Source organism: Drosophila teissieri, chromosome 2L, assembly GCF_016746235.2.
Source record: "Drosophila teissieri strain GT53w chromosome 2L, Prin_Dtei_1.1, whole genome shotgun sequence".
NCBI lineage: Eukaryota > Metazoa > Arthropoda > Insecta > Diptera > Drosophilidae > Drosophila > Drosophila teissieri.
Genome location: NC_053029.1, coordinates 853,034 through 870,841, shown reverse-complemented (window position 1 = coordinate 870,841; position 17,808 = coordinate 853,034). Strand labels below are relative to the sequence as shown.

General features: G+C 47.9%; 7 protein-coding genes across 11 annotated transcripts; 3 read left to right on the top strand and 4 right to left on the bottom strand.

Annotated features, from left to right (window-relative positions):
- Window positions 1–132: 132 nt before the first annotated feature.
- On the bottom strand, window positions 133–7,698 carry LOC122613133 (cytoplasmic protein NCK1). 2 transcript variants are annotated; one of them, XM_043787200.1, is made up of 6 exons: window positions 7,168–7,698; window positions 3,418–4,078; window positions 3,046–3,250; window positions 2,320–2,665; window positions 1,794–2,243; window positions 133–1,667 (listed from the first exon to the last, which is right to left on the bottom strand). In XM_043787200.1, the coding sequence occupies exons 2-6, from the start codon at window positions 3,848–3,850 to the stop codon at window positions 1,458–1,460; spliced, it is 1,644 nt and encodes a 547-aa protein (XP_043643135.1). In that variant the 5' UTR covers window positions 3,851–4,078; window positions 7,168–7,698; the 3' UTR covers window positions 133–1,457. The 2 variants fall into 2 exon arrangements, with proteins under 2 accessions (XP_043643135.1, XP_043643216.1); XM_043787281.1 differs by having other exon boundaries at window positions 3,418–3,929.
- A 115-nt stretch (window positions 7,699–7,813) lies between these two features.
- On the top strand, window positions 7,814–9,247 carry LOC122611910 (RCC1-like G exchanging factor-like protein). The gene has a single exon (XM_043785325.1). It carries the CDS (start codon window positions 7,841–7,843, stop codon window positions 9,239–9,241), a length of 1,401 nt encoding a protein of 466 aa, XP_043641260.1. The 5' UTR covers window positions 7,814–7,840; the 3' UTR covers window positions 9,242–9,247.
- An 85-nt stretch (window positions 9,248–9,332) lies between these two features.
- Window positions 9,333–12,295, bottom strand: LOC122626008 (integral membrane protein 2B). Of its 3 annotated transcripts, none has more exons than XR_006326683.1 (4): window positions 12,069–12,295; window positions 10,146–10,857; window positions 9,547–10,083; window positions 9,333–9,495 (listed from the first exon to the last, which is right to left on the bottom strand). XR_006326683.1 is itself a non-coding variant. In XM_043806104.1 (3 exons), exons 1-3 carry the CDS (start codon window positions 12,174–12,176, stop codon window positions 9,944–9,946), a joined length of 960 nt encoding a protein of 319 aa, XP_043662039.1. In that variant the 5' UTR covers window positions 12,177–12,295; the 3' UTR covers window positions 9,333–9,943. The 3 variants fall into 3 exon arrangements, 1 of the variants encoding a protein (XP_043662039.1); XR_006326684.1 differs by having other exon boundaries at window positions 9,333–9,467; XM_043806104.1 differs by having other exon boundaries at window positions 9,333–10,083.
- Window positions 12,296–12,642: 347 nt separating this feature from the next.
- Window positions 12,643–13,779, bottom strand: LOC122625890 (cleavage and polyadenylation specificity factor subunit 4). Its single transcript, XM_043805938.1, has one exon. It carries the CDS (start codon window positions 13,756–13,758, stop codon window positions 12,868–12,870), a length of 891 nt encoding a protein of 296 aa, XP_043661873.1. The 5' UTR covers window positions 13,759–13,779; the 3' UTR covers window positions 12,643–12,867.
- A 567-nt stretch (window positions 13,780–14,346) lies between these two features.
- On the top strand, window positions 14,347–15,732 carry LOC122617498 (post-GPI attachment to proteins factor 2). Its single transcript, XM_043793383.1, has 2 exons — window positions 14,347–15,119; window positions 15,177–15,732. The coding sequence occupies exons 1-2, from the start codon at window positions 14,489–14,491 to the stop codon at window positions 15,311–15,313; spliced, it is 768 nt and encodes a 255-aa protein (XP_043649318.1). The 5' UTR covers window positions 14,347–14,488; the 3' UTR covers window positions 15,314–15,732.
- Window positions 15,733–15,806: 74 nt separating this feature from the next.
- Window positions 15,807–16,833, top strand: LOC122617483 (post-GPI attachment to proteins factor 2). Of its 2 annotated transcripts, none has more exons than XM_043793372.1 (2): window positions 15,807–16,547; window positions 16,630–16,833. In XM_043793372.1, exons 1-2 carry the CDS (start codon window positions 15,893–15,895, stop codon window positions 16,743–16,745), a joined length of 771 nt encoding a protein of 256 aa, XP_043649307.1. In that variant the 5' UTR covers window positions 15,807–15,892; the 3' UTR covers window positions 16,746–16,833. The 2 variants fall into 2 exon arrangements, with proteins under 2 accessions (XP_043649307.1, XP_043649298.1); XM_043793363.1 differs by having other exon boundaries at window positions 15,811–16,547; window positions 16,609–16,824.
- On the bottom strand, window positions 16,757–17,797 carry LOC122617475 (peroxisome assembly protein 12). The gene has a single exon (XM_043793351.1). The coding sequence runs from the start codon at window positions 17,716–17,718 to the stop codon at window positions 16,825–16,827; it is 894 nt and encodes a 297-aa protein (XP_043649286.1). The 5' UTR covers window positions 17,719–17,797; the 3' UTR covers window positions 16,757–16,824.
- Between the last annotated feature and the right edge of the window lie 11 nt (window positions 17,798–17,808).

Here is a 17,808-nt window from a genome sequence, read left to right as displayed (position 1 = left end):
GTAAGAGATGGGGGTGCATGAATTTTCTGTTTCGAATCAGAAACTTCTCAAGACTCCAGGATGAAAACGCAGACCCCGAAAAGTATGCTACTGATAGTGATTCACAATGGGTAAGTAACAAAGAGCTGGCCGTTTGTTTTATTTGAATGTATTTTTATTCATTTCCGTTTCGGTATAATTTCTAGTTTGTTCTCTTCGTCTTTAGTACTAGTTGGTTTAGCAATTGTTTAAATTACTATAAATTATTTAAGTTTTATGTTACGTAGTCGTATAATGTAGATTTATAATTTAAAAATTCGCGCGTGAAAGAAAATAGTCAAAAGTCATTTAACTGGCAGCCACTCCTTTCTCTTTCTATCGTTACGTTCCTTCGCTAATTACTTTCCTAGAGCTAAATAAAAACAAAATAATAATCGTAATGGTAATAATCGTAATAAACCGTAAACGTAGAAAAACAAATAATAGCAATAATTCAAAACAAAAGTTAAAGCTGGAATCGCTGCGTTCTACTATCGTAATCGTAAATAAGAGTACACGTATATCTAGAGATGAAAGAGTGCCTAGGTTAGCATTGCATCAACTGTACAGTATGGCTTATACGCGTATAAGTCGCCGCCCCTCTCCACGCCAGCAAACGATTAGATTATGTTTATAATAATGCGGGGAGCAGACTCCGCCCGGAGATATCAAGTGTATTTGTTTTGCGTGGTTATGTCGTAGTCGATAATTAAATGGATAAATAACAAAAATGACTGTAGGAGCGTATTCCTCACTCTGGCTTTGTGGGTTGAGTGTCCTGGATCCAGGATCAGGATGTCTCACCTATGTATGTACATACACGAAATCGATATCTATGCGGATTGGTTAGGATCGTACACATTTTGCTTATGGTTAACGCGGGGATAATAGACATCATATCATATCATATCTCATATCTCATATTACATGTTCGAGTGTTCTGATTAAAAGCGGCCTCTTTTCTCTGTGTACATAGGGAAGCTACAACTTTGCGTTAGAATATAGTATAATATGTGCACATGTACGGTATGTAAATATGTAAATGTATTGCATGTTGACATCTAGATTTGCTCAAATCGAATTGAATGCAATAATGAGTTCTTGAGTTTATCGTTTCTCGTTAACATAGCCAATGCGGTAATTAAGCGGTAATTTAGTTAATTCAATTATATAAAAGTACAAAAAGGTCCTTTGGCCGTGGCTATATGTACGGGTCGCGTTGAACCAACCGATCTATATACACACGCTGGTCTGATCTAATCCAAAACTGAGTCCATAATTGAATATCCAAACCGAACTACATTGAACTACACGTCGCGCTGAGCTGAGCTGCCTACAAGTTAGCCTTGGTATATCTTTGTGTTGCATATGTGTGTTGTTGAATACGGGTAATATGAATGCTGAGATTCCGCTGCTCTGGTCCTGGTCTTTTACCCTGCTTACGTGCCATTGGCCTTCGGCAGCGATCGCACCAGATACAGCTTTTCGCCCTGCTTGTTCGTGTAGATGGGCGCTCTTTGGTAGTGATCGACCAGTTGGTCCAGCGAGTGGAACTTCCTCTGCCCAATGCAGTACATGTTCTGCTCCACGTGCACGCGGAAGTGCTTGTTGCGCCCTGGGGCCTTCAACGAAACCGAATAGTCACCCATCTGCAAGAAAGGATGAATTCGTTAAAACATTTCCCTGCTTAAAACCACAATATTCAATTAAAGTTAAAAACTAAAAGAATTTGTGGGGAATTATGTTGTGGCACTTCGATTGGGGAATCCACTTACGTTAGTCTCACTGTCTCTGATGAGGAAGTCGCCATCGTGCCCGTGGCCGTTGAGCACCGTGTCGCACTGGCTGCGGGTGATGGCTCCATAGTACCACGATTTGCCCGCCAGATTTGGCCGCTCAATTGGCTGGCCGGAGGATTGCGCCGCTGGCTTATTACCCTCATTGCGTCGCTCCATGGAGTCACCTCCTCCGCCACCCCCGGCTCCGCCATTACTTCCTCCTCCGTTTCCGTTTCCTGCACTGGCACTCGTATTACGATAGGGCGTGGCCAGGTAGTCGTTCAACTCTTGGAGATAATTGCGTGGAACTAAACCGACTTGGCCCTGATTGTTGCGAGCTTTGTACCAGTCCGGATCGGAGGCGGGCCGATCCACGATCTCCAGGCGATCGCCTTTCTCGAACGAGAGCTCCTGGTCGTTGTTCGACGTGAAGCTGTATAGGGCGACCTATATTGGTGAAAAGAATCGTTATTAGCATATTGGGACATCATCTTAAGCTTGATGTCAATGAACTTATACTCACCACAATATCAAGCACGTTCTCGGCCATGGCGTAGGTGTGGATCTCGCCGTCGTTATCACAATCCTCCGTTGTGTAGTTGCTGGGGAACCAGCCGACGGAATTGCCGCTCTGTCCACGCCACCATCCGTCGTTGGACTTCTCCAGGATGAGGATTCGCGTGCCCTTGGTCAGCGAAAGTTCATCGGGCTGCTGGGCCTGATAGTTATACTTGACCACAGCCGTTCCGATGGCCTCTGCGGGATCTGGGGGCAGTCGGCGCGACATGGTTGGACTCTCGATCTGTCGCGAGGGTGAACAATTGGGCAGCGTCTTCGACCCGGAGCCCTTTTTCACCTTCTTCTTAATGCTGCACAGAAATCATAAATCAAAATATTAAGGTTCAGTAATGGGATGATGTTTTTTGGTTAGATTTCATTGGGGGTTCGGGGTGGGTTAGACTAGCCCTAGTTGGTTTGGGTGTTAGTGGAGCTTTAGTTTTAGGGGGCAGGGGGCTCGACAGACAACGAAATCAAAACGAATTTGTTGTTTTGAAATACAAAATACAAAAGCCGAAAGCAGTTATAAGTTAAATTACGATAACCAAAGCAAAAGGTGGAGGCGGGTGTTTGAACGCGATACAGATACATCTACGGATACGGGTACAGATACAGATAGAGAGGGCTTAATTCTGCTGAAATCAGAGCAAGAAGAACGCTTAGATTTAGTCGGCCCAGGAATCTGACGCACCTGTCGAAGAGCGAGGGCTTCTCCTTCTTCACATAGTTGCTTGGCACGTAGCCGGACTGGTTGCGGCTGTTCTGGACGCGCCACCAGTGCTTGGAGTCGTCCAGCAGCAGATAGCGCTCGTTCTTGCGCAGATCCAGCTCCTGGGCACCCTGCGCCGCATAGTCGTACTTGGCTACCACGTAGCAGACGTCGTCCTGAGATTTGCCTGCGGGTTGAAAAGGGAAAAGTTAGTTTGGGTTGACTCTCAGAAATGTACCAAGAGCACACACAGTAAGAAAAGCAAAATGGCCCAGGGGTTGTGAACGTTGCAGCATTCATATCTGCACCCCAATGCTTTTCCTGCTGTGATGTTACTGTGCTGCAGTTGCTCACCGTGCTTCATGTTGCCCGCCATTGATTGGGTTCCAGCGTTGCCGGCGGCACTGCCACTGGAGGAGTTGCCGCTACCGCTTCCGTTGGCGCTACCGCTGCCGTTGCCGCCGCAGTCGAGCGCTGGCTGGCCGAAGGTCACACTTTTGTGCTGGGCGCTGCAGGAGGAGGCGGTGGACAGGGTGCGGTGGTGGTGCAACTGCTGTTGCTGCGAGAGCGAAGAGTGCCGCTGGTGGTGGGCAGGTGAGCCGGGAACGGGCACGGGCACCTGGGGACGGTACTGGTAGATCTGATTCTGGTTCTGATTCTGATTCTGGTTGAGATTCAGATTCTGGTGCTGCGGCAGCTGTGGCGGATGCTGCTGCTGCGGATATTGCTGCGAACTGGCTGAGGAGTCGGGGATGTTGCGCACGAACCGCTGGGGGTGTTCCAACATTCCAGACTGGCTGCTCCTCCGCCGCGGGGGGATTCCTGCTCCTCCAGCTGGGACTGCCCTGGTGCTCCTGGTGCTGCTCCTGGAGGCAAGAGGCGGTGGCTCAGTGTTGGTGGACTTGGAGTTGGGGTTGGAGTTGATGAACAAGTCTTTGATGGTTTGGTTATGTGTTGCAGTTGCTCGCTGGCACTCTAAGCTTGCTGCAAATCGCCTCTAGCCAATGCATAATTGCTGTGGGCGTGGTTTCAGGGGGCGAATGGGCGTGAGCGTGGGCGGAAGCGTAGGCGTGGCAACGTAAACATAAGCAACGCAATAACATAAGCAATGAACGTAGAAAGAAAAAAAGGAAAAGAGAGCAAATGATATATGCAAATTAGGCTTAATTGTTTGGCACTCAAGAAGCTAAAAAGCGTGAAAATGATTAGCTTAAACAATACAATGCAAGTACTCAAACACGAAACACGAAAATCCAAATAGGAAATCAACTCAAAATTAGCCGAGAGATGAATGTTTGTTTTTGGGGTCAGCGAGCCGGCGATGAAGATGAATGAGTGGAGTGTTTGTGTTATGATGATCATGATGATGATGATGGTGATGTTGATGATTGTTTGAGCGGGAGATGGATATGGGGGCTGAGGGATCTGGCCATTCCAGTTGTGGGGCAATTAAAATCTGTGCAAGTGAAAGTTGCCTCCGCCTGACTCCACTCAATTGAATCCAATTGCCAGGCGAGCGAATGAGTGGCCATCGGGTATTGATTTGTTCACCGAAGCTGCTGGCTGGAGAACCAGAGTCTCGAAATCCGGGCCTTTTCAGGCCAAGAAAGACACAGAAATCAACTGAGACATTCGACCGCAATGAGTCACGAACGGGAATGGTCGGCGGTATTGGGAAATTGGTTTCTTGGCCGAGATTTACAGAGTGACATAAGGCAGTTAGCGGGCGGCGGAGAAGGTTATTCCGGCCACAGATCTCTAGAGAGGCTTCCCGAGTTCGTTGGCCAGGTTGGCAAGCGAGCCAGCAAAATCAAAGTCAATGTCATAGCCGAGGGCCATCTTTGGATAATTAAAAATCTATAAGTGTGGCCTACGCTGAGAAAACGCTCTACTCGGGCTTTGACTCTAGGCCAACTTTGGTTTCCCTTTTCTATGATTGTTAGATCATACACGAGAGGCTGAGTCAGCTGAAAGTGCTTTCGAAAGCTGTATTATTCAATACATTTGATTCCTCCAGTTCTGTTCCATGTCTACTAGCAATTGACCTAGAGTTTGCTTAGAACCGATTCGTATATAAAAAGAAATGCAGGAATGCATGTTTCTCCGTTAAAATTCCAATCGGGCTTCCTGTTCGAATCGTTGCCATAATAATTTCCAGGTGATAACGAGTGTTTTTGTTTATTTTACCATCGATTAGTCAAAGGTTTTTGCGTTAGCCAGAGATACGAAAAAGCCCCCGTTCAACTGAAGAACTGGTCACAAAGTGATTCACTTTTCGCTGCTATTGTTTGTGTTTTTTCCTATTTCTTGGGCGGAGAAAGCGGGAGTGGAACCGTAACCGTATCCGTAGTCGTAGCCGTAACCGAACCCAGATAGCACGGAGAAAGAACCCGAAAAAGATTATGTTTGTGCAAATGCTCGAGTGATAAGGGGGCGGTTCGGTTTGGTTCGGCAGGGGACTTGGTAAACATGAAACGCCTGGCTGGCTGGCTGACTGGCTGGCTGCCAATGAACTGAAATGCACCACCGTTGGATTCGGATTGGTGTTTGGATTTCTTTGGCTTGGCGATTGTTTTGTTATTGTTTGCGCTTGCATAAGCCCAACAGCCGAGACATTGACATTACACTGCTGATAAAAGACAACGAAATCGGAAGGAAACTGAATTTGATCATCTGTTGGGGATATGATCTTGAATTTACTGATAAGATTGGGTATTGTTAGTGCGGAGAATATGTAAACTACTTGGGTCTTATCATTGGAAATGATCTTAAAAACATAATGTGTGCTATTACTAAGATATGAACTTGAATAATCCGATAAGATTCACAACTGTGGGTGCAACAACTTTAGAGGGAAAAAAGATTATTTCTTTTTTAAGAATTCCACTGAGTTTTCCAACTGGGAGTCATATGATTTCTGCCTGTAAACATGACTAATGCGGTATGATTTGTTAGCTTCCTGTATGACATATAGATTTTTTTCCGTGCACTCGCTCATTGTTTTCCTGACAGCAGTTCGTCTTTTCGCTGAGGGAAAGAAAGAGTTGCACGTGCTTGGGGGACAAGCCCACAAGTTTATGAGGCGGAAAGTTTGTTTCCCCTTGCTGTGTCTGCGTATTGGCTGGAGATCGGTTCCAGGCGAGGGAGTATAGCCACTGGTCCCCAAGAAAAGCCATCACGAACAAATTGGTGGCCCCGAAATGGGAGCATTTGGGTCTATAACATTGAGTTACGACTTGGGTGGATGGGTGAATGGGTGGATGGGGCAGCCAAGGAGGAACTGAAAGTGGGGCACTCTTATCTGGATCTTGGGGCGTGGGGCGTGGGAGGCAAAGGGCAGCCTGTTTACATAAGATCACTCATTCTGTGGGCTGAAAGTTTACTCCCGGAGTTGATTAAGTAGATGCTTTTGCTGGGGAATGGGATTCGAATGGGGTTTCGGTTTCAGTTTCGGTTTTGTTTTTTGTATTTTCTGGCTTTTGTTGCCGAGGGAGTTTGTGACATTTGCCGGCCGTTTCGTTCAGAGATGCTGCGCAAAATCTCTGCTTGGTGGTGGCTTTTTGGCAGCGAGAGGGTGAACTTACCATCCTGCAAAGGATGGCAGGACTCGTGGCCAGTGTTGGTAAGAGTACCAGCTTTTGTACCTGAGATAGGCTGACACAACGTACACCAGTACCTATTATAGTAGTCTTTGAGTAACGACTCTATTTTATATCTATTTATGGTAAGCAAAACTAATAATAATTACAGACTTGTTTGTGTTTAATCAATATCTATGTTCATTCAAGACGAATCCTACCATCTGGACAAGGAAAAGGTACATCACTTAGCTAGAAGCTCTGCAACACTGGCGTTTCGGTGGCACAGTTAGCCGTAAACACGACCATGGTTACCCAAAAAAGGTGATGGAAAGCGGAGGGCTAAGGGTTGCAGCACCGCCCACTGGGAGGGTGGTGGACCGAACCAAAGGACTCCGCACCACCAGGTGACGAGGGCGGGAGACTGAGAGAGAGAGAGCGCAGGTCATGAGAGGGAGAGACAGAGAGCCGAGAGAGATTCGAACAGGAGCTAAAAGGAGCAGCCGAATATTTTGTGTGTACCTACCGGAGACGAAGCGGTTGGACTGGCAACTCCTATATTCCTCCTGGATCTCCTTATCCTGGCACTCCTTATCCGTATCCGTATCCTTATCCGGAAAGTCCGAGACCGTATTTCTCAGCCTTAACCCTTGGCAATCCTCAGGATTTTGGTCTGGAAGACGTGGGCTAAGACACTGCTCCTGGAACTCCTGGAACGCACTCTATTTCACTTCCACTTTCCACTGGGCTATTGCACTTTACACACACTTGAAACACAACTTTAATTATAATACACCTAGCCGTTAGTGTGTGTGTGTGAGTGGGGCGGGGGTGAGCGTGTGTGTGTGTACATATGCTGCTGCCGCGATTGAAAAACACACAAATCCTGGCAAATAAACGCTTTTCCACGCTTCTGTTCACCGCACACGTTAACTACGTTTAGTGGCAAATTGTTTGCACAATTTTGCAGCGCTCCCTTGCGGTTAACTAATTAAATTTTAATGATTTCGCCGGAGCCGTTTCTTTCACGTCGCCCATCCGATTTCGATATGCGGAAGGCGATAGCGATTGGCCAGGACTAGGGTTGTCAGGTGGCGTAGCAGCGGGGACTTCTCAGCGAACTATCGATTAATACTTTACGCCCTCTGCAACACTTGTCCGGCCATCGAGGCTATCGATATTTGGTGGCGTTATTTGTTATGATTTTGGGTTACATGGTCTTTACCGGGAATACCATGCTGAAAACCCAGAGAATTGTCCTCGGCATTAGCAGATCGTACACTGCCAAGGCGAAAAGGATTGTGCTGGCGCAGGACAAGACAAAGATCAAGGAGTATTCGCCGAAAACGACGGATAACCATGAGCACCGAGTCTACGTGTGGGGCTTTCAGGAAACCGGAGCACTCGGCATTCAAACCAACGTGAAGAAGGCCAAGGAACGCTACACGGAGATGGTACATCATCCCACCCGATTGCAGTTCTCCAACAACAACGAAATCACAGACGTTGCTGCCGGGTACGGATTCACCGCTTACGCCGTAAAGAGAGATGACGGAGAGACGCTTTTTGGCAGTGGTTTGAACACCGACTCCCAGCTAGGTTTCCAGGTGAAGGGAAATCCCAACGATCCAGCCAACCTGGACGTGATCATCTATCCCACAGCCATTAAACTGCCGAGAGTCCAAGGAGAAACTGATGAGGACATGCGTGTGAAGAACATGTCGGCGGGTAGAGCTCACCTGGTGGTTCTGACCCAGAATGGAACCATTTTCACCCTAGGAAACAATTCCTACGGCCAATGTGGACGCTCCATCATCGAGGAAGAGCGGTACAGCAAAAGTGCCCTGATCCACAGGATATCGCAGGAAGACATATGCGGAAAGGAGGATGAGGTGGTCCAGGTGGAGTGCGGCCAGGATCACAGCATGTTCCTGACCAAAAAGGGACGCGTTTACACCTGTGGCTGGGGTGCGGATGGACAAACAGGACAGGGAAACTACCACACCGCTGGTCAGATAACCCTCATTGGAGGAGACATAGAAAAGGAAAAGATTGTGAGGCTCAGCTGCTCCTCGGACTGCGTTTTGGCCCTCAACGAGGCGGGCGATGCCTTTGGCTGGGGCAACTCGGAGTACGGACAGCTAGATGACTCTGAACTGGCCGAAACCCAAATAAATATTCCAAGAGCTCTCAAACTAACGAAGTCCCTCGGAAAAATCAAGGATGTGGCTGCGGGAGGCTCATTTTGCATGGCTCTCAATGACCAGGGTCTCGTGTACACCTGGGGCTTCGGCATCCTCGGCTTCGGACCCTTCGTGGAGCAAACATCCAAGCCACAGCATCTTTTGCCGCCTTTATTCGGACGCAATGACTTCAGCAACGAAACCACTGTGGTTTCCATCGGATGCGGAGTATTTCACATGGGCGCCGTCAACTCGGATGGAGACCTCTTTATGTGGGGAAAGAACAGATTCGGGCATCTGGGACTGGGTCACAAGAAGGATCAGTTCTTCCCCTTCAAGACGGCCATCAATGGAAAGGTCATCAAAGTGGCCTACGGAGTGGACCACACCATTGCCTTGTGCAAGTCGTTCTTCTAGTTTAAGCTGTTTGTTAGGTTAGTTCATTTAGAATATCTTCTAGTCGAAAATACCATTGCCCATGGCAGCCCAAACAATAAAGAGAAAACTGTTAAAGATCACAAATTCGCGTTTAATACATGTAAGTAGTTTTAAAGAACATTTAGATTAATTTATTTGTTTCTCTGACGCATGCTGATAGTTTCCGTTCCACTTCGCTTTCCGCCTGGTTTTGGTTTTGGTTTTGCTGTAAATAGCTTCGATCTGAATCCGTTCTATACATTAATTGTTAGAATAGTTGAAGAGCATATATATAAAATATGTACTTGGAATGCCGCAGTGTGTCTGTGCGTGTGTACCGATCCAATCTCTTCACATCCTTTTTAACCCGCACTCGAGGCTAATACATTGCACGTATGTATTTGTCACAATTTCGTCGATCGCTTTTGATTGCGTTCTAGGTACATTTTCGTTACGCTTCTTTACTAGGGTCTATGGTCTATGATTCGCTAAACTCGCTTGGCCAATGATGATATATCCACCCGGAGTGGGGTGTGTGTCCTGCTAACCAGTGGTAACCAGATCTAGACTTGTAGGCATGGCTCTTTGAAGTTCGAACAGGTCTCCTCGCTCCGCTAAATGTATAAATAGATTCTAAGTAATAATTTGTTTAGGTTGTGTATTCATATGGGTGTTGTAGCTTAAAAGATCCTCCTCCAAAGCTCAGGCATGTTGGCTAGCCTCGTTGGCCTCGTAGGCTTCCACCTCGGCGATGTTGGCCAGGTCGTACTCGACGACGCCCTTGCCCATGAACTCGGCGTACTTGGCAGACTCCGGCAGCGGATCAGCCGATCGCTTCGAGACTGCAATGGGTCGAGAAATGGATAAGTAAAGCTACGTGCACCTGTGAGCCACTGATACTCACCGCCCGAGACGAACTTCTCCATCATGTAAACCTTCATATCGAAGCACTCGTTGGCAATCCGCTCCGAGATAAGCGAGACATCGGTGATGCGGGGCGTGACCACGCGCATCTGTCGCCGCACGCGCTCCGTATCTATGTTGTAGTAGCCAGTGCTCATCTTCTTCATGAGATCCACGAAGCTGGTCGGGGGCAGGGTCGTGTCCCGATCCAAAGGCATGATGAAGCACCGCCCGGTGGTGGTGTCGATGATGGCCGACTGGTTCTCCTTGAAGTCGTGCATGAAGCGACCTCGTCGTCCGTCCTTGAAGTCCGGAACATCCACCCGCGCGTAGCCCTCCTCATCGCTGTCGCCATCCAGTTCGATGTCCTCGCGGAAGAAACTCTCGTCTAGCGATCCACTGTTGGGAATCGGTTGCGCGAACTCGGGCAGCAAGGAGCGCCAGTTCAGGGCGAAGGGTTCTACGGTGCGCGGGTACACTCGCGCCATCTCCATCGAGTCCTCCGGATAGGGAATCTCGCACAAGGCGTGGTAGCGCATGCTGCTGTGCGAAGGAGCGTAGGCTCGATACAGGGTCCATCCGCCCAGGACACCCAGGAGCATCACGACCACGGCGATCAGGAACAGCAGAAAGGACTTGAGGCAATGGTGCTGTGGCCGGTTGAAGACCATGGATTCCGTGTCGGCTTCATTGTCGCTGTAGGCGACCTTGGGCTGTGCGAGGAAAATTGGGGTTTAAAATAGGGGATTGGGGGATGTCCTTAGGAGTCACTCGGCATTTCCGAGCCAAGCAATTGAAAGTAGTACTTTTATTTGTATTCTAAACTTATCTAAAATGACCGACTTGTTATATCTGTTTCCTTATCACCCATTGTTCCAGTGGAAAGTCATAAAAACGACGATAAGTCGTAGAAGAATACAAATAAAGGCAGTTGAATGTTGGCTGAAATGTTGATAGTGCAAGTTCCACAACTCTAAAGGGGTGAATTTGCTGAATACTATTATTATATTTTCTGCCAGCTCAGCCGGTTTACATTATTATTGGAACTGTGTTGCTTAGTCCACTTTGACTCAGAAGATGTGTCGTTAGCAAGAGATTACTGTATAGGGTCAGAAAAGATCCGGCTGCCACAAATGATTCAATTTAAAGCATTTGCATGCTCTAGAGTGGACCTTGTTCTACTAGATAGTGCTTAGTTTATATTAAACTATACAATTGCATACAATATCTCCGTATTTATGACTCGTAAAAATTTAATTTGCAAGATAAGTAATATCTCCACAGAATGCAGTAAATGGTTGACTGTGCAAATCGTAAAAACCTGATACACCTTGTAGATGAGCAAATGGGCTGGGAGCTAGGAATGAATAGGGGCTTATGGCTGCCAGCTGATAAGACACGACTTTCTCTGGATACCCGTGCGCTCTACCTACTCCGTGCCCGAGCACAAATCGAGGCCAAAGTGCACATCGCCAGCACACAAAGCGCTGGAATTGGCACCGAAAGTGGCTTTCCCCAGCCGTCAGGGCCAATCTCCGCCAGCAACAGGAACACCCTCCGCGCTGACCTCGGGGATCGAGCGAGTCCTTGGCGCGGAGAGCCCAGGAAAGTGAATGGGCACACGTCACTTGGAGTGGAGCAGTGGTGCACGGGGGGTTCGGGGGCCACAAGGACACCGAGGGGTGCGGAGCTTCGGCGGGGAAAAATCGATGGCGAGCTGCTGAGGCTGTAATTCGGATTCCGAATCGGATTGCACCTGCCCCCAGCGCCACCCACGAAACATCACGAAACTTGTGGCTCTCGGGCCGAAGGACGAAAGACACGGACATGGACGTGGACATGGCGCGAGGGGTGGACAAGGACACAGAACGATTGCGCAAAAATAAGGCCACATCTCGCAGATGCGACGCCATGCAAAACTCACTGCGATTAGGGAGCCATGGTGCATGAGGGCCTCGTCGTTGAGGTTCATGGGCAGAGGCACCTTCTCCTGGTCCGTGGGCTCTCCCCGCAGTTTTCCAAGAATTGTCATGACTGCTCGGCTATATTCTGTATTCTCGACGCCTCCGAACGACCACTTTGTTTGTTTTTACTGAAAATTTAGTGCGCAATTGTTGACGAGCTGAAATCTCGATCCAGACGACCCAATGTGCCCAGTTCTCAGTCGCCGAGATGACCCTTTTGAAAAAGTGGCCAAAAGTGAGGCATCCGATGAGTGGTTGCGAACTTGGATAAGGCAATGTGCCGCACAAAATTCAAACTTGAATTCGAATACAAATTTGTATCTACAGGAAGCAGATGCAATAAGAACGGTATTGAGTCTTACAAACAGAAATATGATTCTTTTATTGAAACACATCAAATGTCTTTTCGAAGTTTTGGTTCAATGCCCTTAGAAAGGGTTTCCAAAAACAATCTCTACTTATCTTCTACTTGAAAACCAAAACAAACTCCTAAATTCCCTTCCAAAACGGATTGCTTTTGTAATAGTTTATGGAAGTTTATTTCGCTGATAACACAATACGTTCTACTGGCAGTTTTTGGGACATTTTCGAAGTTGCGAGCGAGCTTTCTTAACATACACTTTAAACACGAAATGATTAAAACGTTCACCTGCAGCTGTTAGGATCCTACGACCTCTGGACTACACAGCGGTCCATACAGACCACGTTTCGATCTTTATTTCTGCACTCTTACAATCTAATCATACAGAGCAGAGCGTCCTACTTATGACTATGTTGGTTGGAGAGAAAGGCCAAGTGGCCTTTGGGACACTTGTTGGCGTAGTGACCCTTGTTACCGCACTTATAGCAGGTGATCTCCTCCAGGGGCGTGGGCACTTTGACGAACCCGGGTCCATGCGATTGATTGTGGTGATTGGATTGCATGTCCTCGCCGCCCTCGGAATGACCGGAGTGTCCAGAGTACCCGCCTGAATGTCCGCCGGAGTGGTCCATAGCGTTGATATTGTTGCGGTGCTCCAGGCTGCCCACATACTGTTTGCACGAGTTGGCTTTGTGGCCCAGTTCGCCACAGTAGTGGCACGTGGGCAGTTTCTTGTGCAGCTGATCCTTACCCAGTTCCGCCAGGGGGGGCAGCTCGAAGTGGGGATGCATGTGCTTGCAGGAGGGGCCCTCGGGGCAGAAGCCCGCCAGGTAGTCCATACACAGGACACGCCGCAGATGCTGGTGCCGGCAGTGGGGACCGTGGCGGCAGAAGCCTCTCTTGTACCAGGGGCAGTCCTTAACCTTGCTCTGGGGGTCGATGTGCAGGAAGGGGCACTCTTTGTTGTGGCAGGCGTTGAACCTCGAGTAGAAGTAGCACTCGGGCATCTTGGTCATGTCGTACTCGTGCAGGAACTCGCACTGGTCGCCCTTTTTGCACAGTCCTCTCAACCAATGCTTGCACACGATCGTCCTGTCACCGCGAATGTGTCGGAAGGGGCAGGCACTTCCCTTGTCGCACTCCTGGCCGTTCCTCGTGATGAAGTTGCAGACCGCCGCAATGGACTTGTCCATGCCGTAAAAAGGCAGCGGAATGGCGCCCACCTGCTCGATGAGATCCCGCTCCGCCTTAAACTGCAGCCCACTCACGTTGGCCAAAAGAATGTCCATCTCTGCCGGATTCGCGGATTCTCGGATAGATGAGGATGCTTATTAACCTGGTAAACAATGCAGTTTCCCTTATTTTTTTGCGCGTGTTTTGTTGTTTCAGTGCGAATAGTGCTGACACGCAGCCGGCGTTATCGATATCGATAGTTTTTTTTTTTTTTTTTTTTTTTTTTTTTTTTTTTTTTTTTTTTTTTTTTTTTTTTTTTTTTTTTTTTTTTTTTTTTTTTTTTATGTTGCTGATTAGTTTATGCCCGTTATTCTGATAGCTATCGCATTAAGTTACGCACGGCATTAAGCATTACGATCACTATATTTGTACAAGCTGTTTATTAAAATGTATAATAAACACTATTTTTTTTATTTTATTTTTAGCTTAATATTCATTATTTAGTATTATCATGTATTGTCAGCACTTGGCTAAGCATGCAAAATTAAGTATGCTATGATAAAACGCTTATCTGCAAAAAAAAAAAAAAAAAAACACTTGAACGCTTTAGATTAAAAGATTGAGCAGTTGTAAATTCGATAATAAACCACCCCCGCCGCCAGAGGCCGATAGTCAACTGGTATCGATCACTTGTTTACCACTTTTCGCAATGTTTACAACGTAAGCACTCCGCGTGAAAAGTCTTTAGTTAATATAGCGAGGAACGGAAAAATGAGGAGCGAGCGCCGCTGAAGAAACCACCCAACCAACCAACCATCCACATAGTCCACCCACTCCAAAGGTCAAATGCTGCCTACTTACGAGCGCTTCACTGATCCCAAAAGCGTTTTCTTCCGGCTTCCCTTCGCGAGATTGGCACTGGTGGCTCTTAGTTTGCCCCTAGGAGGCTTCTTCTTCTGCGTGATTTGGTCTCTGACCTTTGACTTCGTGAGGAGCACCTACACCCACTGCGATGTGACCAACTATCTGCCCTCCGTCTCGGCGGCTATTGGGAACTATGAGCCCCAAAAAACCGTCTGGAGACTGGCCATCTTCCTGCATTTACCACTCCGTTTGGCAGTGGCCAAAATCTATCTGGAGCACTACCGGGAACATATCCGCCGAAGCAGAAGATTGCTGGGCATCCTGGCCTGCTTCTTGAACGTCGTGGAGGATCTCGCCCTCTTCTGTTTGTCTTTTTGGACCTCGGCGGATCACTACGAGACACACAGGAACGCGTTTGTGGTGTTCATTGCCTGCTCCGAGTGCTATATGTTGGTTTCCTACCTGCTGAACAGGAATATCCGCAAGACCGTGCTCTTGCCGCACGAGGAGAAGTCGCTGAGGTACAAGAGGAATCTGTTCTTGGTGAATGTGATTTCCTTTGGCATGGCAGGATACTGCTTCGTGAGGCACAACTCACATTGCGAGGCGGGAGGTGAGTGGTAATCAGCTTGCGATCACCATTGCGATCATAAACTCTTTCTTCCCGCAGTCTACACATTCTTCGCGTTGTTCGAGTACATCGTAGTGCTGACCAACATGGGTTTCCACATGACTTCCTACTGGGACTTTTACGCCCTGAACGTGGTGTGCGATGCCAAGCACGGTCTTTACCTATCACAATCGTAGACCAATGAATTAGATCAATTCCAGCCTGCGCCGCCATTTTAGCCAGCCGGTCGTCCTCGAGTATTGTGTACATACGCGGTATTAGCTTAAGTTCAATGTTTACTTAATTTTACCAAAAGGAAATTGCTTCCGTGGGATTCCGAGAGGAAACGATTCAGTATGACAGGATCTGATGCATACACACGCTTTTAGCTTTAGGCTCTAACACGATTTTACACCTAAAGGATCTAGTTAAATTCGAACCGAGTTCCAACATTATGTAATGCATTATTTATACACATACTCAGTTAAGAACAAGGCTTTAATACGGTTCTATTTTATACGTACTGAACTTTCGATTGGCTTTGATGCTCTAATTTCGTATTTTGTAAGTCTAAAATTGTATTTATTAGAATTCAGATAAATTATGAACTTTTTAATTGCTTCTTATTCTTTTAATACTTGTAGTCAACTCTTAATATTTAATATCAAGCAAAAGTCTTAGTTTTATGTGTCATTTTTGACTGTCTTACTTTATCTAGAGGGATAACAGAAATCAAGTTCCCTGAACGACATTTCCTAGGATTTACCCTCTCTAAAATGAGGCACTTTGCGGAGGATCAAGCCAAGCTGTTGCCCAGTTCCATCAAGGACGTGCAGGCGAGGCGGCATTTCCGCATCCCAGTTGGTCCACCTCTCGCGCTGGGACTTTTGCAGATGCCCGTAGGCATGGCATACAACCTGGTGATGGCCATCACCACGGATTTCCAGTCCACCACGTATACCTCCTGTCATGCCTTCAACATCTTTCCCACTACATCGGCGGCTGCCAAGTCTCAGCACAAAGTATGGGCTCTGGTTTGCTGGCTGGAATTCCCATTTCTCATTGCCAATGCATGGCTGCTGATCCGCTTCTATCGGAGGAATCTGCCCAGGCCGGTCCGTAGTTTCGGTTGCCTGATGGCCATCGTTATGGCTGTCAGTAGTTTCAGTATGCTGCTATGGGGCAACTTCGCCCAAGAGGATGGCGACTCACTGCTGCACATAGCCATTGCCTTGTCGCTATTCGCATCGTGTGCCATTTACATGGCAGGTTCCTTTGTGTGCGCCAAGTACTATATGAGCGAAAGCAGTGGGCTGATGCATGAGGAACTCTCCTTGCGGCTGAAGAGCGGCCTGGTGCTCACTTACTACATGTGGGTGGTGATCATGTGGATCTTTTACTTTCTACACCAGAAGTTTTGCTTTCCTTTGGGTGAGTAGAACCTAACCGAGAGGAAGGTTGTTTATAAGTATAATCCCCGGTTTTGCTGCAGCCTACTCCGTGTTCGGTATAGGCGAGTTCATCTCCTGCGAGTGCTTCTTTATTTATCTGAGCACGGCCTACTTTGACTTCTACCACGTCTACATATGCTACGATCAACGTTTGGGTTTCTTCCTCAGCGAGTTGTAAACAGTTCCCAATTTGGCCAATTTGCTTATGAAATGTATTAAACAACAATATACAAAAAACACAAAAAGATTGCTTAACGTTACGTCTCGTAGATGCGCACCAGGTCGTCCAGACTGATGGGATACTGGGTGACCGGACAGGTGCCGTGCTCCTTCATGTGGCTAACGATGCACTTCCAGCAAAAGACGTAGCCGGATACGGAGCAGGCAGTGGGCGTTTGGATGGACAGCAGGCAGACCGGGCATTCTCCCCTCTGGGGAAGGCTCTGCTGCACTTCCTTGGGAAGCTGCTTTCTTGGCATCGCTTCCGGATTAATCAGGGTTCCACCCACTTTGCGTCGCTGGTCGTTGGAGTACCACCACTGGACAAACTGGAGGAAGAAGGCCAGGACCTCAAGCATTTTGAGGACCACATAGGTCCACTGATCCTCCTTGGGAGGTTCGCTGGGATAGCGAAGGGTTAGCCCCAACAATCTGAAGATTGGCGAGTGGTTTGAGGCGTACTTCACGAGGTAAAGGAATGTGTGTGCCGCCTTGGCGGCATGGAAAGCATGGAATGCGCTTAGGAGGCGAAGCTCCCAGGGACTTGTCTCCTCGTGCCTGGTGATCCTGCTCCTCAGCTTCCGCTCCACGTAAGGCATGAAGGTTAGCAGTGTGGCAGAGGCGAACTGCTGCCTGCGGTTCAGCAGGTCCCCGGTGCTTGTGACCGTTCGCTGCAATCCGTAGAAGCTCTCCCCGAAGGAGGAGGCTCTCTTTCGCAGGTACAGGTACTGCAGTAGCCAAGTCAGCAACGGCGACAGCTCCTCCTGAATCCTCAAATTGCCCCAGAGTTTAAAGTCCAGGCGCAGTCCGAAGTAGTCGAATATCTTGCTCAGTGCCGGGTAAATCAGGTTGTCCAGCGTCTCCGCCGCCGAAATTTCGAAGATTGACGGCACATTCTGGAGGTTCTGGCGCACATTGGCGGCTTCTGCCATTGTTGTTTATAGCATTTAGAGGATAAAAATAAATTTGAATACAATTTGTGTTTTTATTCTTATCAGCACTGGTTGATATCGCTTTTGGCT